The 23,853-nt window shown below is 39.6% G+C and overlaps 1 protein-coding gene across 1 annotated transcript in view; it reads left to right on the forward strand.

The window, feature by feature from the left end:
• The first annotated feature begins 9,355 nt into the window (after nucleotides 1-9,355).
• LOC136857468 (prisilkin-39) overlaps nucleotides 9,356-23,853 on the forward strand; it is a 32,096-nt gene continuing 17,598 nt past the window's right edge. The window contains exon 1 of the mRNA XM_067136143.2: nucleotides 9,356-9,442. Coding sequence (XP_066992244.2) covers nucleotides 9,377-9,442 — 66 coding nt within the window. The 5' untranslated portion in view covers nucleotides 9,356-9,376. The remainder of the gene's footprint in view (nucleotides 9,443-23,853) is intronic.

Consider the following 23,853-nt stretch of genomic DNA (forward strand, 5'->3'; position numbering starts at 1 on the left):
TTGCTTCCTTTTTCACTCTATTCAGTTCCCTCATTAGCTGTTTTCTACTTTCTCTACTCTCCCTACCTTCTTTGATTTTCCTGTTTACTATTCTACATTTTCTTTTTAATTTTCTTATTTCCCTTGTGTAATAAACAGGGTCTGAGGTACAAATCTCTTCTCTCCTTCCCAAATGATTCCTTTGAATTTAGCCCAAAGTGTATCCACATTACTGCCTTCACTTATCCAACAACTGAATTGTGATTTAAGGTAAGTCCCAAATTCATCAACTTTAGTTTTTCTGTACAATTTCTTGTCTTGTGTGACCCTCTTATTAAGCCTTTTTGGTACCAGTCCTACATCCATTATTACAGCCTTATGGTCACCTATTCCTTCAATTACCTCAGTTTTATCAACAATTTCCCGTGGTTTAATCAAGAATACATCTAGTAAGTTATTGAGACGAGTTGGTTCTTGTACTACTTGTGTAAATCCTCCCTCCCAAATTAACTTATTTGCCAGTTTCTGTTCATGGGCTTCACTTGCAGCTCCATTCCATTCAACTTCAGGCAAGTTTAGATCTCCCCCAATTATTACCGTATCATTATTGTTTTTATGAGTATAATCTATTATTTTCTCAAATATTTCCATGTCTCTTTCCTCTCTTCCAGGCCTATATGTTCCTATAATTCCCACCTCCTTCATATTATCACAAACTAATTTTATCCCTAATATTTCATCCCTTTCATCAGTAAACCATTCATGCGAACAATAAGTTTCCTTCACCAGAATAAATACCCCTCCTCCCTTTTTATCTCCTCGGTCTCTACGATAGACTGTATACCCTTCTGGAAATACTTCTGTATTACCCACCCCTTCTCTCAACCACGATTCCACTCCTACCACCACATCAGTCTCATAAGATTCCATCAATGTACCGAATTTTAATTGTTTATTTACTACACTCTGACAGTTTACCAAGAGCAATCTCAGACCTCCTTCCTCCCTAAAACTTGACTGTTGCAATTGGGTAACGTTTGACTCATGAGTTGAGAACTTCCCTGGAACCCAGATCCTTGTACATAGATCTTGATTTAAGGGTCTGGGTTTTCTGGCAAGTTTCCCTGTATGTGCCAGTTTAGTGGTATGGGTTTTCTTAAGTACAGATTAGTTTGCAAATCTCTGTTGATAATTGTAGCAATTTGTCTACAGAGAGTTGCTTTTCCATTACCATTTAGATGTAACCCATGTCTAGTGAACATTTGCCTGCCAAGACCTAAAGTATCTACTACATGGACATTTCTAAAACTCTTACTTAATCTCTTGATTTTTATATTTACATCATGTACAGCTTTGTTCACACATGAGTCCTCTAAAAGGTCAAACCTGGGTGGCACATTTACTACAATTACTTTTGAGTCAGGTAGTTTAGAAATCTTACCTCTGAGAGTCGTAATTAATTCCTCACCTTCATTTGCAGCAATGTCATTTGTACCACTCACAATCACCACATAATTGTCCTTCTCTAACACAGGATCACAACTTGAAAGGACGTCTTCAGTTTTGGCACCTGGTTTTATTAGTCCTAAAACCTCAGTCTCTGGATTCTGCAGCTCATCCTTGATGCCTTCTGCCATACCCCGCCCTTGACTGTCTGCGTAGAGATGAATCTTTGGCGATCTTGACTTTCGGTTGGTTTTCTTCTGTAGCTTACCTCCACTGGATTTAAAATTATTTGGAAAACTTGGTGTGTCTTCTTCTGGAACTTGCTGCAATAACTGAAATCTATTTTGGCACTGCAAAGAGTTTTTTCCCGGTTTTAAGTTGTACGTAGTTTCTCCCATATGTTTAACATTAGGCCTAAAATGGCCACGCGTCACTTCCGTCCACGGCGATCTTTCTTCTCCAATGTCTTCTTTATCTTCGAGTTTCTTTATTCTGTCCTTTAAGCTTTCATTTTCATGTTTCAGAGCGCATAAGTCCTCTTGTAGCACTCCTAAAATCTTAATTATAGTTTCGTAAGTCTCTCTTTCTTGTTGTTCTGCCTCACTCTCAGTTTGTTTACACTCGGGACACAGCCACTCACTTTCTTCAATATCAGTCCTATTTACAATATTTGCACAACGAAAATGGTACCATTCATCACACTTACGACACAGAATCCCATTTTTAACTACTCTTTTGCATTTGCCACATTTTTCACTGCATCTTACACCATTATCTACTACGGATATCACAGACTCACACACAGTAGTCGCCATCTTATTCTTGAAAAGTGGGGTTAAGCCATCTGTAGCTCCCTCAGGAGTGGGGGGGTTAGGGAGGCAAGGTATAAAAATAATTGAAAAAAGTGTCGAATCCACAGTTTTCAGGGTCACTGAGATGAATAGTGACACTCCCGATTTTTTAAAAGTCTAAGTTCAGCTCCCTTTTGGGTAGAGCGTGAGGGGGGAGTATTATATAAAATTAAACGAAAATAGTGTCGAATAAATAGTTTTCGGGTTCGCCGAGGTTGAATTGTACACTCCGTATTTTTAGTAACAGGAGACAAACCATGTGGGGGTAAGACAGTCCAGGAACACTTACGGGTGGTGGGCGAGGGGGTCAGATATACAAATTAACGAAAATTGTGTCGAATCCATACTTTTCGGGGTCGCTGAGGTGAATAGTGACACTCCGGATTTTTTAAAGTCCATTCAGCCCCCTTTGGGGTGGGGGCGAGGAGGGATTGATATGTAAAATTAAACGAAAATAGAGTCGAATACATAGTTTTCGTAGTCGCCGAGGTGAATTGTACACTTCGGATTTTTGGATCAGGAGACAAACCCCGTGGGGGTAATACACCCTAGGAACGCTTAGGGGGGAGGCGAGGGGGCTGATATATAAAAATCATCGAAAGTAGTGTCGAATGCCCACTTTTCGGGCTCGCTGAAATGAGTAGTAACACTCCGGAATTTTTTAATGTCCAAATTCAGCCCTCTTCGTGGTGGGGGCGGTGGAGGGAGTGATATATAGATATAATAGAAAATAGTGTCGAATTCATACTTTTCGGGGTCGCTGAGATGAATAGTGATACTCCGGAATTTTTAAAGTTCAGCCCCCTTCGTGGTGGGGGCGATGGGAGAGTGATATATAAAAATAATGGAAAATAGTGTCGAATCCATAGTTGTCGGGGTCGCTGAGATGAATAGTGAGACTCCGAATATTTTATAAGTCCAAGTTCATACCCCTTTGGGGGTGGGGGCGAGGGGGTGTGATATATAAAATTAATCGAAAATAGTGTCGAATACATTGTTTTCGGGGTCGCCGGGGTGAATTGTACACTTCGAAATTTTAGTACCAGGAGACAAACCACGTGGGGGTAGGATACCCCAGGAACCCTTAGGGGCGGGCGAGGGGGCTGAGATATAAATTGCCACGAAAGTAGTGTCGAATCCATACTTTTCGAGGTCACTGAGATGAATAGTGATACTCCGGAAGTTTTAAAGTTCAGCCCCCTTCTTAGTGGGGGGGGGCGAGGGGGATTGAGATATAAAAATAATCAGAAATAGTGTCGAATCCATAGTTTTCCGGGTCGCTGAGATGAATAGTAACATTCCGGATTTTTTAAGTCCAACTTCGGCATAGGGGGTGAGAAGGTGAGAAAATAAATTGTCAAAAAATGACCGAGATAGTGGACGTGTGTATGTTGCAGTATGACTTTCAAGTATGACTTAATACCTGGAAAACATACTTTGGGAGTAAGACGCCCCTAGAACCAGTAGGGAAGCGGGAGAAGTATAATCTGTATTAATGAATGGAAGGCAGTTTGGAGCGATATACAGTGGCGGTCAAAATAATAGAGCCACCTCTATTGACGAGATTAAGAACTAGGATATCTACTAGTTCGCAAAATCTCCGCGAGTGCCGTGTTGTCAGTCCCTTTTAGACAATATCAGGGAAGACGTCGCTGCTGTCTGTAGTTGTGCGAAAGGAAGCGTTTGAGCTAGACGTTCGAAAAGAGGCATAAAGGTAAGAATCTTATGGGTCAAAATAATAGAGCCGTTTTACAGAAGTCCCGTTCAAATTGATTTTTTGCAGTTGTTTTGGGGGCTAGCGATATAATTTGTCAACAAACCTCCACTCAATATTATTTTGTATGTAAACTGACGTTTGGTTTTGTTTACATTGTTCTAGATGGGCAGAGCAGAGCATACAAGTGATGATGGTCGTATAGCAATGTTCCGGATGTTCAAAAGTGGGATATCCATGAATCAAATAGCCAAAGATTTACACGTTTCGCGAAAACGAGTCCAGAACGCCATTAGACTGGCAAAACAAACAAAGCCGCAGGTGGGGAACAGGGGGCGACCTCGTGTAACTACTCTTCGCGTAGACAGACTCATCACGAGGGAAGTAAAGAAACCCATTTTTGTCACCACCACGACTGAAAGCCATTTTGTTTAGCGACAAAAATGATGTTCAACCATCAACTTCAACGATTCAAAGACGACTGAGATCCGCAAAATTGAATGGGCGCATTGCGAGACAGGAGCCACATGTTTCAAAAGCTAATGTTCGGAAAAGGTTGGCCTTCGCCCGGAGAAATGAACACAAACCCAATATTTGATGGAGGAACATCCTTTGGTCCGATGAATCCAAGTATAATAGGTTTGCCTCAGACGGAAAAGTCTATGTGCGCCGCCCACCAAACCAGAAATTTAATCCCAAGTACACTTTAAAAACTGTGAAATACGGTGGCGAAAATGTTACGGTATGGGGATGTTTTTCATGGTATGGCCTTGGTCCAATACACCGTATCAACGGCATAATGAACGCAGAAATGTACAACGACATCTTAGCAAATGTGATGCTGCCTTATGCTGAAGAGGAAATGCCGCTGAAATGGAAATTTCAGCACGATAACGATCCAAAGCATACTGCAAGGATCATAAGGCAGTTTTTTCAATATCGCCATATCGAAGTATTAGAGTGGCCACCTCAATCCCCTGACGCATCATCCATCGAGAACTTATGGGAGATCGTAGACAAGAGAATTGACCGCTCAAAAGCTACGTCTTTAGATAAACTTTGGGAAGAAATCCAGAGAGCCTTGTATGCGATCAGCAGCGACGAATGCAGGCGTTTAGTCGACTCTACGGGTAAGAGGTGCAGGGAAATCCTCAAAAATAAGGGTTACACTACGAAGTACTAATGCACTCCTATGCAAAAACGACTGTTCCTGTAAATTTCATAAGACTTAGATCAAGTACAAAATATTTGTGTCAATTGGCTCTATTTTTTTGACCCTGTGGTCTGGTATTATTTTGAATATTATTGATTAGTTTCAGTTGTGTTATCTATATAACTGACTGTGGTACAATGTGACTCTGTTGTAATGGTTCCTGTACAACGTAAAATTTTGTTTCCATCATAGTACAAACATGTCTAGTAATAAATTTGCACTTTATTCTAAACCTTTGCCAGGTGGCTCTATTATTTTGACCACCACTGTATATATAAAAATGAAGGCATAAAAATGAAAACAGGCGTGAATTAATGAGACCATTCTAGGCAACTTATAAACTTAAAACTTGGTACCAGACAAGATGATGGCTTCAGGATCCCTAGAAAAATCTAAAATTCTCAAAATTCTCTGAGGGGGACACGCTGGGAGTTTCAAATCTGCATAAAAACACAGTCGGTGATATTTATCCAGAACGATAACTTATAGGTTTCATGGGCTTAAACGTTTCCTGAAAGTCCTAATTTTCATCCCCTCCCCATTTGAAGACGGCGGCAAAATCTCCCAGACCAGTTAGAAAATTGAAATTTGGAAAAATTATAGCTTTCTTGTACGTTAAATTTGGCTGTATTTCTGGATTTACCTAAATTTTCCACTTAGTACACGTATAATTGATGATTTAATTCACTTAAGAGAAAGATGGGATCATCAAATTCTACACGAATATTGGCCCACCCAGTAGCCATACGCGAGCCAAATTCCATGTCTGAAGCTGTCGCATAAGTATCTGAAAAGTAATTCACTGTGTGAAAATCTTACACAAATTTCACCCTATTCAGCTTTTCTAAAACAATCTTACCTTAAATAGATTAGATACGAGGAAATATCTAGGGTCAGCCATTTAGATCGCTAAATGAAGCCAGAGGCGTCTTACCGTACAATCCGCATTTCGATATCATTCACCGTTTAGCAACAGTTATTCTGTAAATGTAGGTGAACATGCATACACTTTCATATGTCGATCTACGTTTATTCTTTGAAGTCGATTTGTAGCGATCTAGAAGGGTGTGTGTCTGACATTGTAATTAATACTTTACAAATCAATAGTGACTGTCAGCTGGAGGGCATCTGCTGTTGTAATCAGTACTCCCCACATCGATTTTAACTGGCAGTAGGAACGGGGTCCTCCTCCAACGCCTGTGTACTATTGTTATGAATAATTCCCTTCTCGATTTGACTAGCAGAGAGCGTGCATTTTAGCTGATTCTCTTTATCATTCGGAATAGGTGCCCCCTTGCAAGGTTGCCCCCGATTATAAACAAATTTACCCATCAAAATGTGACTGACGTTACGCATAGTGAATTGCAGTCGACAAGTGGACCTGTCGTTATCATTACAACTCCGCAACTCGCACTTTACATTGGAAACAACGTCTGCGGATCTCCCTATGCTGTTTCTCGGATAACGTCAAGAGACATGCAATTTAAAAATCTTATTCACTTCATGTACAGTAATTTACTTCGATATCCGTATACAATGTAGAATACCGTAGCGAAGCACGGGTACATTTGCTAGTATGTAAATATAATTAAACGCCGCAAAATTGGTTATGGATATGAAACATATTTGCTTGTGTCAGTGATGTATAATACAGTGTAAACGAATGGGTGAGTTTACGAACTAGCGGCAAATAGCAATAATTCTCATTTGGAGGGAAAGCTAAGTTTACCACTGACCCACCACATGTAAATCTTTTGTTAACTTTGGTAATATTGGTCCAATAAGTTCACAGTGGAATTATATTTAATTTCATCATGGCTGTTAATTGTGTTTTTGATGTTGTATTTATGGTAAATGTAAAGACAGTCATGAGTGGCAATAAGCAGCCATTGAATAATTATGTGTGTATGTAAGACTACATTGAACCGAAGTGATGTTTTATGGAAAGGGAAGTACGAGAAGGAAGTTTTGTGCATACACAATATTATTTTTCATTGTTGCAGGTGTTCATGGAATGAAATAAGCATTTCCATTGTAGCGAGCTATGCAAAGTGAGAGAAAGAGGATTTGAGCCATTATTTTCCATTGTTGCAGGTGTGCTTTCAGTCCCGCGTTTACTGGAAGTAAAATGGAATGAAACTCACAAGTCGTATCTCTTTATAAATGATAAAATGCACTTAAAAGTTTATTGAAAAGTCACATTATAAGAAAAATTGGAAAAGGGAAAAAGAGGGGGATTACGGGCACCGTTGAGAAAGAATTAGAGAGAAAATTTCATACTGTGGTATCTTTCCGAAGAGTTTTAATCGACCCTGAGCGAAAAGTTGCGCACCTGAAAATCCTAACCCTAGTCACCTTTTCGAAATTCTGACCATGAACTGTTAACTTTACGAGCTCTTGAGACTCTTTCAAGACCCGTCATTCATAGCTGTTTACTGTTCTTTTTTCTTTAAATAACTTAAGAGAATTAATTGTATAAATTGTACTCTGAAATACTTTAAAATCTGATTTACATATTTTGTGCGTTTAATAATTCTTCTTTTTTTCATTTATTTTTTGACAAGCAGGTACCTCATAAGACATCAATGCCTATGTACTCATATTCAATAAATAAATAAATAAATAAATAAATAAATAAATAAATAAATAAATAAATAAATAAATAAATAAATAAATAAATAAATTTTCAAATTATAGACCGTTATGCCTTTTAGCGTTCAGTCTGCAAGTCTCTGTGAATTTACTAATCGCTGCCACAATCCTCTGTTTCCAACTAGTTCTATGGTCTCGTTTATCTTTTGTCTTTAAATCGTTAGAAACTGAGTCTAACCATCGTCGTCTTGGTTTCCCTCTACTCCTCTTACCCTCCATAACAGAGTATATTATTCTCCTATGTAACATATCTTCCTCATTTCGCCTCGCGTTACCCCACCACCGAATGCGTACAGCTTCATCCATTGAGTTAATTCCTAACTTAGCCTTTATTCCCTCATTCCGAGTACCATCCTGCCATTGTTCCCACCCGTCTTTACCAGCAATCCTTCTCGCTACTTTCATGTCTGTTACTTCCAACTTATGAATAAGATGGCCTGAGTCCACCCAGTTTTCATTCCCGTATAAAGCAAAGTTGATCTGAAAACAGACCGATGTATCGGTAGTTTCATCTGGGAGCTGACTCCCTTGTTACAGAATATAAATAAATAAATAAATAAATAAATAAATAAATAAATAAATAAATAAATAAATAAATAAATAAATAAATAAATAAATAAAAATAAACAAATAAATAAATAATCAAACAGTATCGCTTGTGTCCGGCATTTTTATGGTCCGATTATCATGTATTTAATACTTTACGATGGCTATGCCGTCAGAACACTAACGATTCGGACCAGTGACCTTGGCTATTTCGGCACATATTACATTTATTCTTAAGCCCATTTCTCTCTGCTTGCTGGTGAAGACGAATAATACGGATCAAACTATGAATCTCTGACCTACTGAATTCCAGAAGGAGGGAGATGTAACGTGGTTTTATATATTCATTTATACGAGGAGGCTAGCTGTCTACATATTGCAATGTCGTACGGTACTCTTTACGGAGGGGAAAGATTTAATGCCATTTACAAAATTTTCTATACCCATCCCTTAAATTTAAAAGACAAAAACAGGGATAAGAAAATAGTAGTCATCCTTTCCTCACATTGTTTTCACAAATCGAGCAGAACAAAAACCGTTTCAAAACGTTGGCCATATTGTTCCATAACCTTCGAATCTGAGAGCTGACATCGACTATCGTGGACAATAAGATCGTTTTTTAATTTTAAAAAAGGTGGACATTTTGGAATCCCCCATACAAGTGGGACAATGGGACATGTATCAGAACATTACACATGGCCCCATTGTATCAAATGCAATGTCCAGTACACAGTTTGCGTGTTATGTTAGGGAAGTATCGAACAAGGTGCAGAGAAATCAGTAGCCAATGTTTTCCTTTAAACTCGCAAAAGTATAGAAGAGGAGTGGAAAAGTGCAGACTTGTTTGTTCTGGAGTGGCGACTGATTGGCAAGTGAGGCTGATAGCCTACTGACTCACATCTGGAACTTGTACACAGGCACGAAGTCACTCGCTATATAAGAGTAGATGACAGGGCTGGAGGTCGTGCAGTCGCCATGAAGGGAACTTGTTTCTACCTGCCTCTGCTATTGTGCTGCCTGCTTTACCAGGCTGCTACAAATGTGAGTACCTTAAGGGGACATCGATTTAACCACAACTAGCTTTTACCGTTAGATTTTGTAATGCCATCTCATGGACATGATTGACGGCAACTTAGCATCTGTTCTTCCGGCCAACGACAACCCTCTCTTTCATCACTCCTTTTTCTCTCATTTCCATAGCCATCTTCATTAAGGGGCCAATGACAACATTGTTTCACTACCACCTCTACTTAGTTCGTTATCATAATAATAATAATAATAATAATAATAATAATAATAATAATAATAATAATAATAATAATAATAATAATCGTATGGCGACAGCTATCTTATGCAGACATTTTAATTTAACGCCACCTGGCTGCTTGCTCGTCAGTTTTGACGTTCTATTTTACTTCTAGACCGCATAGCAAACGGGACCATTCTTGGGCGTCTATGCCTCAGTTTTAATGAATTTTGTCGGGTGAACTTCAAATGTGTCACCAGAGATGTTTCACATGCCGATATCGCACAACATGTAGTGTCAAATGGACTTTTCCGCCCTTCAAAGATCGTGACTACCTCTGCCGGGTAGTTGGGCTACGGAGGCCGACATTCTACTACTGATCCACAGAGGCAGCTACCATCACCACTGAACCATTATTCATGTCAGCGATGCACTTGCTGAATATTCGTGAATATATCACACGGTAGAACGGCATCAGACATTAAGAGTTTTAAAATGTTTGTTATGAATGAAATTACAGGTGATATTTCAAAATTTGTGAGAAGATTGGGAATTATATTCTACCTATCCTTTATTATACCGGTACACGTTTCTGTATGCAGCTAATTTGTTACTTCCTGTTACGATCCCCTTAATATTGCTAAGTCAATGTAACATATCGCCTAGTTCATACGCCGGCCATTCAAAACTGAGTTCCTGAAATTCTCTTAAGCCGTTTTTCCTGTGATGTGACAGGGATGCAAACTGATGTGAACTCATACACCGGGTATGAGGCTGAAATTTGAATTGTACAGACACAATTATTGCTTTATTTATGTTCAGGAGACTTTCTTGAAAGAGCAAGTAATATATCGTTTTTATTTTTATATCAAAATTTTTCATACAGAGATATGGTTGAAACTAATATATATTTCACATTATCTAAGACATATACTAAATGGTTTAGCTCGCCAATGAAAGCGTTCCGGGACGATTTCGCTGATTTGCACGATATCAACTCCTTTATTTCCTCGTACGGAAAAAGAAGTGGCATTTAATGAAACACTGTGATATCAGTGCTGCATACAAAGTCTCTGGGTCCGACAACAATAGCATCTATGCTGTCTAAACATGCCAAAATATATTCCCACATTTTTTTTTCTGGTGGCAGTTTTTCTGAGACGACCTCTTCTACTAGCAATAGCAATATGTCAATTAACGGATATCTTTCTTCGTGCCTTCGGGGCCGATGACCTTAGATGTTAGGCCCCTTTAAACAACAAGCATCATCATCATTTTCGTGCCTTAAACTTTAATGAATGTAAATGTTGCCAGTGAAGGCTCTGGTGGCTCTTAACTAGGAAGGGCGTGAGCAGTCGACATATTAGTCACTTTTATGTAGCCTGCTAAGTGAAACACTAAATTCTGTTTTGTGAGGTTTCCATCGCAACATTTTCCCAAGTCCGTGAGAACTATTCTTTCTTTAATTTTGGCCTGCGCTTAATCTTTAATTTCTTTGTTCTTACGTTCACTTCCTTTACCCATTGTGCAGATATGACTAACGAAGGATGTCTGCGGTGGAATTTAAGTTTGGTAGGTATGTACACGGATGACAGCACGTGTACATGTAAAACGTCCACAGTGGAATGGTAAGCACCACAACTAAGGGAACTCAAAAGACCGGAATGGCGCTCCAAATGATCTTGATTCAATTTTGCCGTCACGAAATACCTAAATCCTCCGCTCCAGGAAAACTCTGTCATTTCCAGAGTTCTGATTCCGAAGTTCTTTATGATGCAAATGTGTTTTGCTGAGGTATGATGTATTCTAAGAACTCAAGTAATATTTTGTGCGACGGAGAACCATTACGGGTAATATGGATTACTTTTTTACAAGTTGTTTTACGTCGTACTGACATGAGTGGGAAGGAAACGGCCGTGGCCTTAAGTACGGCACAGCCCCAGCATTTTCCTGGTGTGAAAATGGGAAGCCACGGAAAACCATCTTTGAGGCTGCCGACAGTGAAGTTCGAACCCAATATCTCCCGAATACTGCATACTGGCCGCACTTAAGCGGCTGCAGCTCTCAAGCTCGGTTAATATGTAATTAAGGCCATCTGCAAGATTATTGATTTCTCTCGTGAAAATGTCTGTACGCCCACTATTAATGAATTCCTTAGGCTTTATTTCTCTAAGCAGCTTAGAAATTGTGTGGACTAACTGTTACTGACTACTGAAAAGCTAACCTCGCTTTCATCCTATGAAATGAGGCTGGGCTTATATGAGAGGATGTTATCTTTAGACAACTTCGAATACCGGCGTAATCAGGAGATGTATCATTTTGAAATACAGTGACTGCCTGCAAAAGTTGTAATTCACCTGTTTGCTCTTATACAGCAAAAGGACGTTATCGTGGAAATAATTACGTTTGCACTACAAAATATGTACACACTCGCCATCGATGATCCACCGGGTTTTAAGATCTTTCTTCCATGCCCTTTTAATACACTGACTTCCATCACACGTCCCAATTTAATTGCCACCTTAAGAAATATGTTTGACAATCTCCAGGAGTAGCTTTTCTACTAGCATTAACTGCTCCAGGCTGGAGCATCAAAGGGGCAAACATAAATCCAAGTGCTTGATTGGCACGACATTATTTTTGTCATCGAAAGTTTCATCTCGTAAATCAACTAACTGTGAGTGTTGTCGGATTGAAGCTAGTATCTTCCCTCAATTTCACTTCACCAAAATCAATATTCCCAGTCGTTTGTTTTCGTCTTGCTCGTTTGTAATTGCATTCATGGCACTTCCATTAACACCATCATTACATTTGAACCCTTTGCATAGTCGTCTCCAATGAGCTTCGGCAGGGAGAGGAAGTGCTTCAATGTCTGTAACCCTTAGGAGATTTGATTTTCAAAAGCACTTCATTAGAATAGCGCATACCTTTGGGGCTGGTGTTACCTTTCTTGAGCATTGTGTCCAGAAGTATTCACCTTCACTTGACACAATGACATTATCTTCAATCTACTTCAGGTTAGCTCTGTATTTAGATAATTTATTTTTCATTCTAATTTAATTCCTATCAAGGTTTTCAACATTCTTCTCAAATTTATAATAATTCCAGAAAGATCAAGTTCACTATCGGCCACGTTTAGATATACAGGGCAAATAGAGATCAGGTTATTTTATTTCTATATTCTCGTCACTATTAACAATTTTAGATGTTCATTACATTCTAAGCTATTGTTGTTAATATTGACATTGCCAGCATGTTCTTTGAAAAAGGCTCGTTCCAATGGGGGTTTTCGATTTTTCAGGGACTTGCTTAAATAGGATAGCAAGTCTGGAAAAATGTGCGGGGCAGCTCCTGCCTTTAAACTCAACCTTATTCTCGGAATTTAAACTCTTTCTCCATTATCAATAGACTAAGTCTACCTTTATAATGAAAGCCTCCGAAAAGTCACCTTCACAAATCTTAGACATATGCGTAAGCAGCATGCATCTTCTTGGGATTGCTCTAACCCACTTAGAGAAATGCTCCTCATTTTCAGGTGGTTTACTTATATCTGACCTGTATTCGTCGCGGCGACCACACGACACATCGTAATTGGCAGGCCATGGCTCTTCGGGGCAGTTGCACCATGGGTTTTGGGTTTATGTGATCTGTAACCAGATCGACATCTAGGAAAAATAAACGATGACATTTTCACACTCACTGTATTCCCAAATGTAGCTCACATACTCACAAATCAATCCTAAATGCGCGCGCCTGGTATACATTAAGCTGGTCCAAAGGGATCGCTGCGGTGCAGAAGCAACTCACCGCATTGCAGCCTCTAGTTTCTCCATTGCTCTAATGACAAGCTAGGATACCGTCTTAATGTTAAGGAAACAACTTCAGATCACATTAGACCTAAACTTGCTCTTACGGGAAATGCTTGGACAAGTGCTGCGGTTCAGCAAGAGCACCGAGTAACAATTGTTACCATCAAGTACCGCCATTGCTCAAGAGCTGCAGAAGTTCACTGCATCTCAACGCGAAGAGTGGACATCATAGCGATGGTGTTAGATCCTACCATTCGCTTCGGGAGGGACTTGCAACAGGCTCAGGAAAAGCAATGTCTGCCGAATCGATCAGCTAAATATAATATTTATCTTTGTCAATGGGTTGTCACAGGCCTCCTCTTTGGACCCAGAGGTACCCTGCCGAAGAACACACAGAGACTACCTTCCAAAATTTGAACATTCGAGTTTTTGACGCAGAGAAAATCTTATTACAAATCGTAAGAGGTTTCTGCAAATTATACACTTGTATCTATACCTGAGAACGTAACCTCTGGCTAATGATCAACTTTTCAGCAGGAAGTATTCAGTATAACTTCATGATTATAATTACATACTCTAAGTCATGTATTGCGGACTTTAATGGTCACCCGCAATGGAGTACAGATGGTTTATTTCTAATAAATCTTACCACTACAACATTCCGGAGCCACTATTTGTAAATATTCTATAGGTAAATCATGGATTATCCTTTTGGTTGTGATATCAAACACTTTACATTCCTTTACATTCAAACAAAAAAATAAACCAAGAAACAGAGTTGCTAATATTGTCCCATCCCATCATATGCCACAAGAAAGAGAAAGCCGCGGCATGATAATTAAATATTACAGCAGCCAGTTACTTTCAGCTCTTAGGAGTAGAATTTTTAAAAAGCGAGCGAGCTGTCAATCCCACCCTGCACCCCGCTCAGTTAATGAGCTCCATGTGATCCTTGCTTGGTATGGAGAGGTTGCCTAACCACTCTTCTCAGTCTTGACTCTTTCTTCGTGTCGGGAGCAGATCCATCTACAATTAAAGCCGGAAGGTACGCTTGGCAACACTGTACCCATCTATCAAACGGAGGCCGAGAGAAAAGTGGGGACGTGTCCAACTTTGAATGACTTCACACATATTCACTACATTTAGACCAATACAATGATGATGATAAATGCACATTCTTCGTAAAATGGTACTAAGAAACACACATATCCGTAAATGCATTCACTGAACTTAGAAATACACATTTTATATGATTAAAAACAAAACACTTTAAGAGCAACACTCACAAACTCAATTATTGTGGAGCGTTGATAGCTTCCTCCGCTTAATATTTTTATCCTCACTGCTGACATAACTCTTGTTCTTCATCTGCTTTCTATAATTATCTAACACGACATTAGGAAATGTAGACAATAAATCTATCAGACCATCATTGTCACGTGCACAATGACGGCGTTCAAACCAGAACTGTTGATTTTCATCTCTTCCTAAAACAGTTCTAGACAGAGAGAAGAGAAATGCTTTGTGCTTTCCACAATCCAGGTAGTCTTTCTTGTAGTCTTCAGATACCGACAAGGTAAATATTCCTGTCATTGTTACGCAATCACACACAACACAATCTGATGACACCAGTAACCCACCTCTCCGAAGTTCTTCAAAATAGGGACAATTTTTATCATTACTCTGCAGGAGATCTAAACATGTGTCACAGCTTATCTTTCTGAGTGGCCAAAAGTCACGGGAAGCGGTGTTCCTTTAGAAAATTTGCCGTGTATGACCCCTAAGCACTGTGGCTAGCTGCGGCGAGCTGAGCAGTCTGTCACAGACACCAGTGTCGTGAAGATGGCAACACGTCGCGAGTTAACTGACTTTGAACGTGGGATGGTCATCGGTGCATGGGTCATAGCATTGCGGAGATTACACGCGAATTCGGTTTACCGTGGTCAACATTGTCGAGGGTGGATCTTCAATATCCCAGAGAAAATGTTACCAGCCGCGTAAACCACCGCACGGGAAGACCACAGGTGTTAACGAAGGGATATCACGTCGCCTCCGCAGAACCATACTGGGCACTCAACGGGTTACTGTGAGTCAGATCACCACCCAGTTGAACGATGGGAATCAGGAACCCATTTCTGCCAGGACTGTAAGGAGGCAACTGCACCGCATAGGCTTCACCAGCCGACGAGCTACTCGTGTCCCTTTGCTGACACCTCGACACAGAGCCCGCGACCATGGGACAGTGGTGGCGTGTGGCACGGTGCGATGAATCCCGGTTCCAGTTGTATCAACCTGATGGGCGCGTGAGAGTGTGGAGTATTCCCCACGAAGCTGTGGATCCTGCGTGTCAAGAAGGTTGTGTCCAGGCAGGAGGAGGCTCAGTTCTGGTTTGAACGGCGTTCTCGTGGTCGCAATTAGGCCCCATTGTCCGACTGCAGAGAGCGCAGACTGGTGCACGTTATGTGAACATTCTTTCAGACCATCTGCATCCCTTTCTGGCCCTAGAGCACCCTGATGGAGATGCCATGTTTCAACAGGACAATGCGCCATGTCACCGCTCTGTGGTGGCACCCAGGTGGTTGGAGGAACACTCCAGTGAAGTTTCGACCGTGGATTCGCCCTCCAGATCCCCCGATCTTAATCTAATAGAGCATTTATGGGTTGCTGTCGATGCTGGTGTACGCTCCATTAACCCCGCACTAACTACACAAGACCAATTGTGAGCAGCAGTACAAGATGCGTTGGTCCAGATCCCTCCAGAACGATTCCAACACCTTGTAGAGTCGATGCCTCGCCGTATTGCTGCCGTTTAGAGGGCTCGTTATTAACACCACGTTCAGTGTCTTCCCATGACTTTTGGCCACTCAGTGTATATTATCCCTGACATCTCAAAATGTCCACCAAAAATTCACATGATAAAAGTGAGTCTAACTTGTTTATTATTTCGATATTGGGCCTAAGATCCCCAGCCTTAATGGAATCAGACATTTCTAATTAGCTACAGTTAAACTGCACTTTTCCATACCACCACCACTGCAAGCCGTAATCCTAACTGTCATCTCACTTTCTAGGACTGTAAGTGTAGTAACACTGTAGTTACAACCACTAAGCTATCGGTTCTGACCAAACGATCTTTCGAAGTTATTTCTTTGAAACTTCCCTAACAGTTTCAAAGTTCACAGTTTAAAACGAAAATTGTTTAGTGACTCTTCTTCTTTTAGTGCACGAATTGTTCCCTTAAATATATGAGGTTTGTGATTTCACTGTTTACCTAATGAAATTATCAAGCATTTTAATACTTCCAACGTGGCTCCTCTATAATGTAATAATATTCGTTTAGTTGAGACCAGTCTGCTCATTCACACGTAATAATGGTATTGATTTACTGATTTTTTGTAAGATGCTCGAATTTTGCCCCGTATGAGTTCTTTAACGTGCCAATAAATCTACGGACACGAGGCTGACGTATTTGACCACCTTCAAATACGACCGGACTGAGCCAGGATTAAACTTGCCAAGTTGGGCTCGGAAAGCCAGCTTTATCGTCCAAGCTACTCAGTTCTCCTGCGCCTTCACATAATTTCAATAATAGGCTACACGTATGTTTATTTAATCAGTTATCTTGTTATATATATACTAAAACATATTCGTGAAAAATAAAACGAAACACAAGACGAAGTTCACTACACACGAACATACATCGATAGCTCCCCCGCGCTTTCACCTTGGCTTCCGGTGCACTTTGCCAAACTTACATGACTCCGGCTTGTAACTATGGTCGAGAGCACTGTAGTGACCTAGTGAGCGTTATTAATAGTAACATATGGAATAAATGATATTTGTAATATTAATAACTTATTAGTTTAGCGCAAGAGCAGGTCTTCTCCCGGCCGTGGGTAAATCAAGAATCACAGTGTAATGAAGCGGAAGTAAATTAGTTGCCCGAACCTTCTTCTTCTCCAAGAACTCCAACTAAAAATGACAAAAATGTGATTGGCAGAGGTGTTAAATTACGAAAACCAAAACCGTTATGTTGGTGAGAAACGTTAAACATTTCTTACGAGGTGTTTTAGGAAATGGTGTTATAACTAGTAACAATTTAAATAATTTAGTGTCTAAAGCGTTAGGAATCGGTATTACTACGGTGAAAAAATACTTAGAATCATTGATGTCAATACCTATGAAACCCCCACTAAAAGTAATTCGAAAGCAGAAATTTAAATTTGATAAAATAGTCGATTTTACCCGCAAAGCAAGTGGGATTGATGGATTACCGACAGAGCTTTTTAAGAGGTTTGGAAATAAAGGAGTGAAAGAGCTAACATATCTCTGTAATGATATATATCAAAGCAGCTAATGGCCAGATGATTTTCTTTCAGTAGTAATGATACCGATTGAAAAGAAAAATAATTCAAAGAAATGTGAAGGTTTTAGAACCATCAGTATGATCACTCATGTGGTCAAAGTATTACTGAGAGTACTGAACAGAAGACTTCATGGAAGGCTAGACAACTGTACCTCTGAAGAACAGTATGGTATCATGAGAGGTAAAGGAATAAGAGATGCAACTGGACTATTAAGAACATTAGGTGAGAGATACATTGAAAGAGGAAGGGAAATATATGTTGTGTTCAATGACCTTGAAAAGGTTTTTGACAGGGTACAGTGGAGAAAGTTAATGGATATTCTAAGCAGAAACGGAGTCGACTGGAAGGAGAGAAGGCTCGTTAAGAATCTGTATCTACAGCAGAAGATAACAGTGCAGATAGGGAATGAGATGACACAGGAAACCACAATTGGAAGGGGAAGAAGACAATGCTGCTATATTTCCCCATACTTTTTTAACGTTTACTTGGAAGAGATTATCCAGAAATGCAAGAATGGAAAAAGAGGAGTGAAAGTTGGTGGTAGGAGAATACAATGTATTCTATTTGCTGATGACAATGTCCTACTGGCAGAGATTGAACGAGCTATGATGGCAATGCTAACGGATCTAAATACCGTCTGTGAAGAATTTGGAATGAGAATTAATAAGAAAAAGACAAAATGTATGGTGATAAGCACAAGAAAATCAAGACAACCATAGAGTTAGGGCAGTAAATAATAAAACTGGTGGATCCTTTCAAATACTTGGGAAGTGTAATAACTGAGGACATGAGGTGCAGTCGAGAGGTGAAAACTCGTATTGCGATTGCAAAGGAAGCATTTAATAAGAAGAGCAGTCTTTTTGTGCGGGCATGGATAGAGACTTAAGGAACCGATTCGTGAAGTGCTTTGTATGGAGTTGAGACATTGACATTGAGGAAAGAGGGTGAAAGAAGCCTGGAAGCATTTGAGATGTGGATTTAGAGGAGAATGGAAAGTATACAATGGATAGAAACAGTAAATAATGAAGAAGTCTTGAGAAGAGTTGGGGAAGAGAGAAATATATTTAAAGTAATCAAGAAGAGAAAGCACAGGTGGATTGGTCATTGGATGATGAGAGATTGCTTGCTTGTAGATGATACAGAAAGAACGGTAAATGGAAAAAGACAAAGAGGGCGGAAAAGATATCAGATGCTGGACAGTATGAGGATAGAATACAAGTATGAGGAAACCCAAAGAGGGTGGCAAGATGCAGTATTGGGTGGAGAGCTGCCATGTGAATGACCTGCCATATGGCAGAACACTGATGATGTTGATCACCCGGGACTTGCTTCGTCAAACAGTTTATTATAGGAAAGGTAAATCTCCAATAATAGGTAACCTAACAGAATCAATGAAACAGAAGACAGCTGGGAAAGATTATCAGTTTCCGTATGGGGCGATGACACTTTGTCGTCTTCTCAAAAGTGTGGGGTTTAAATACACACATGTAACTAAAAAGTGTTTAAAAGCTGAAACACCTGAAATAATTGCTTGGTAGTACAGATATCTTCAAGATATTCAAGATCTTCGGGCCCAGGGTTATACTGACATATACCTGGACGAAACGTGGTTCGACAGTACCTGTAGCAGAATGAAGAATGAAGAACTGGACAGATGATTCCGACAATTGTGCTGTAATAACTCCATTCAACAAAGGCGATAGAATCGTTGTCGTTCATTGCTGTGGATGGTGTGGTTTTATTAGTGATGCTCTTCTAGTCACTAAAAGGACGGATGCTCCCGCGGATGGCCATGAGGGCATGGAATCGGAAACCTTTGAAAATTGGTTTGAAGACGAGATACTGCGACGCTTATAAGGACCATCTCTAATAGTCATAGACAAGGCCTTCTACCACAGCCGTGTATTTAACCTTAAACCTAATCAATCCTGGAAGAATGATCGAATGCTTCTATATTTGATTGATAAAAATATTCCTGTCCCTCATCCTGTTCATATAATTCAGGTACTTCTCGAAATTATTGCGGAGAACACGCCTTTTGGAGAACGGAAGAAAAGTATGTTGTAGACGATTTGGCAGCCTGTTATGGACACACGGTCTTGCGCGTACCGCCATACCACTGCACTTTTAATCCCATTGAGATGGTGTGGCCGGAGATGAAATGGAGGACCGCATCAGGAAATCTAAGAAATAAACCATTGGAGGAAATTATTCAATCACTGAAGGAAGCCTGTATGCTCGTGATACCCGAAAAGTGGAGAAATTACATCAGCCACGTGGAGAAAATAAAATTGCAAGAACATTCAGTCCACTTTTGACAATGAGAGTATTTGCATCCAGCTAACAGATTCTTCTGAGGAGGAAGACGACGAGGATTAAGGTAAAATTGTAATAAGAAGAACTTTAATGGATTAATGATTAATAGTTTTCCTGTGGACCCACACTTCAAATTAAATGCTTTTGGTCCTTTTAACAAATATGTATGAATAATAAAAAGTAAAAGTAAAAAAATATCAATAATCCAAACTATTTAAGCTTGTCAGAGGCTACCGTCTGTGCCACGGAGGAGCCAATAATTATACTAATAATGAATACTTCAGTTGTCTCTTCATTCAGTATGAATAAAGTAATATTTTCACTTTTCAAAATGGTTTACATTACAAAGTGTGCAGCCTATTCGTGGGATAAAATTGGGTCATTTGATCGTTAATTCCGTTAACAATTATATATAAACAACAACAAGTGAATCACCAACTAGGTGAGTATCAAGCGGGATTTAGGAAGGGAAGATCATGAGTTGATCAAATCTGGAGTCTGAAACGTGTACTAGAGAATCATCTCTCAAAGGATCTGGTAGTCGTTTTTGTAGACTTCAAAAAGGCGTATGATTCAGTCGACAGGGAAGTGCTATTCAATATATTAGTGGGATTTGGAATCGACGCCAAAACAACAGCAATTATTAAGCAGACTTTAACTGGGACACATTCGAAAGTTAAGTTCATGGGAGAGAACTCCAAGCGGTTTGAAATTAAAACAGGAGTCAGACAGGGTGATGGATTGTCACCAATTCTTTTCAACTGTGTGTTGGAGAAGATTATCCGGGAATGGGAAAAAGAACTGGACAGAAAAGGACCACTTAACCAAGTATACATTGGAGGGTCAAAAAGTGGTGTCGTGATTAATTGCCTTGGCTTTGCTGATGACGTTGCGCTGCTATCTAGGAATACTGACACAGCAATAGAACAGCTGAATGTACTAAAACTACAAGCAGAAAAGGCAGCACTACAGATTTCGTTCGAAAAAACTAAATATGTAACAAACATCAAAATAGCCCCTCGGTACCTGAAGACAGAACATGGTAAAACAGAAAGAGTTGATAGCTTTAAGTACTTGGGTGAAATAGTGCAATTGAAAACAAATGAAAGAGAAGCAAACAACACCAGACGGGAGAAGACTTTTCGTAGGACATATCCTATATACAAGAAGAAAACCATCTCCAGACGAGCTAAACTAAGGCACTACAATACAGTGATTAAAACGGAATGTCTGTATGCTAGTGAATGCCTCCAAATGACAGAAAAAGCGGGACTGAGAGAAGCTGAGAAATTCGAAAGAAAGATCCTTCGAAAAATAATGAGTCCAAAGATTGTGGATGGACAGTATAGGCTGCGAGGAAGGGAAGAACTTTACCGAGACAATGAAAGGCTAACTGAGTCCATGAGAAAACGGAGACTTAATTCTATGGGCATTTATTTAGAATGGATGAGAAGAGACTAACGAAAAGGATTTTCACAATACTAGACAGCAGACCTAAAGTGTCGGACAAATGGTTCAGGGAGGTAAGAAAGGATCCCAAACAGGTGGGACTAAATTCAGAAGACATCTCAAACCGAACAAAGTTTAGGTCCAGTGATCGACAGATTTCAGGGATTCCATGACGAAACCAAAACTTAACCATGGGTGGACGGAAGAAAGAAGACAGGCTGCCAGAGAAAGGATGCTAAAGTTCTGGGCTGTGAGGAAAGCTTCCAGAAACATGTAATTGTTACTTAACGTGGTCTCTAATGGCCGTAAGCGAATATATATATCCCTCTATGGACAGAATTGGATGCCGTTATGCATCAGTAGACTAAGCGCCATTTGATGAAAATTGAGATTTTAGCGCCATCTTGTAGAGGAAGGCTTGAACTATTTATAAAAAATTCCCCACTGCATTACAAGAGGCCGTTAGTTGTTAGTAAACAGAAAACCTAAGCGACAAAGCGGAAATCAGTAAAAACGTAAATTGCATCAGTAGACTATGCGACGTACCAGTCTGCATCATTGGATAAAGCGTCACATTCCTCACATTGCGCGCGGATGACAGCGTGGGAGCCCGCATTTTCGATAGTGCTGACATTTTTACGTGGTCATATATTGAGTGGTTTATCAAGTGACGAAGTTCAGCGATGTATCAAGTACTTCCAAAAGTAAGGAGAAGGACAATGTTACTAATGCAGCTTGCTAAGAAGGTTGCGTCTGAGAATCATTCTCTAGAATTTGATGGTGAATCTCAGGAAGTAAATCTAAATAAGTCAAGACAGGGACGACCACGGGAAAGTAGAGTTCCATTTCACCAGGCATTAATACCTCTGTGGCCAAAAGGAAACCCTATCTCTGAAGCCAAACTAAGAGACTTTGGTTCGCTGATGCACCTAATACCTACAGATGCCAAACAATTTTACCAGAATCTTCAAGCAGATTCTCAGATCGTGGATGACGTAGATGAATTTAATGGAGATCCTGATTTCGAGATTGAATGAACTGAGAGCAACAATCTTATTACCTGTCCAGTGATTTGTGTGTATTTATGGGAGAAAATATCTTTAATCACATTTTCTGTCTCAAGCAGAACAAAACTTACCCATAGGCTTAAAAATATCACGTCAATACTGTACTCTCAGAATATAATAGGCCTATCGTGAAGGAAAATCCATTAAGAATTGTATAGACTAGAATGGCTCATGTCTTACCATTTGTATTTGACTCAAATAAGTTGAAATTCCTAAAATCAGTAAGTCGTTATAGCAACGACTTTAGAGAATAGCTTCCCTTCTAGAATTTCTCCATCTAAAACTTGAATAATGTACCGGAGTTGTGGCGCGGCTCGTGGTGGTTCAAGCACTTAGCGGGCCTTTTCAGACAGTAGGAGATTCAGTTTTTAATCATGGCTGCCGCCACGTTGTATTTTTTTGAAGTTTTACTCAGTAGATATTCAACAGTTAGGTGTTATTGGTGTAGCATCGTGATACATTATTCGCACTTGAGAAAACCTTAAATTGCATCAGTAGACTAAGCGCCATTTCTTGAAGAAAATCTATGTAGTGCGATTATAAAAATGTTGAAATTTGGTGAGAAGGTACAATCTATTATCCTACAACACCAGTAATACCATATTTAGTAAAATTATGTTCGCCCGAATTTACACATAGAACCAAATTTAAACGCGATTATCTCGCAACCAACTTTTGGCGCTTGGTCTAGTGATGCATAACGGCATCCAATTATGAATCGATAAAGACAAAAAAAATAAAGTGCTATATTTGTGTTCCTTAAGGGCCACAATAAACATATTTTGATCAAAAAATCACATAACTCATGTTTATATAATATATTTTATAGCGTTACATAATTGTCACAGTAGGCATTTAAGTGTACAAACGAATTAAATGTTGGTCTGTGAATAATTATATCATTTTCTTACATATGAAAATATATGAATGGGAATTTTTGACCTGTACAGTTCTTAGTCTTTGTGAAAGTCCAGAAAACAATTACTTTCTTTTCTGATGCACAAATGAAAATATTTCTCACAGATAATTGAGGGACTTCCCTTATAGTTCAGCATTTTGCATCTGCCTAGTTCTTATTCTTTGTGAAAGTACAGAAAACAGTTCCTTTTCTTCTCAATGCACAAATGAACATTACACTTCTGACACACAATTGAGGGACTTCCTTTGCAAATTGGCATTTTGCATCTGCCTCTCTTCT

This window comes from Anabrus simplex, chromosome 1 (assembly GCF_040414725.1).
Source record: "Anabrus simplex isolate iqAnaSimp1 chromosome 1, ASM4041472v1, whole genome shotgun sequence".
NCBI lineage: Eukaryota > Metazoa > Arthropoda > Insecta > Orthoptera > Tettigoniidae > Anabrus > Anabrus simplex.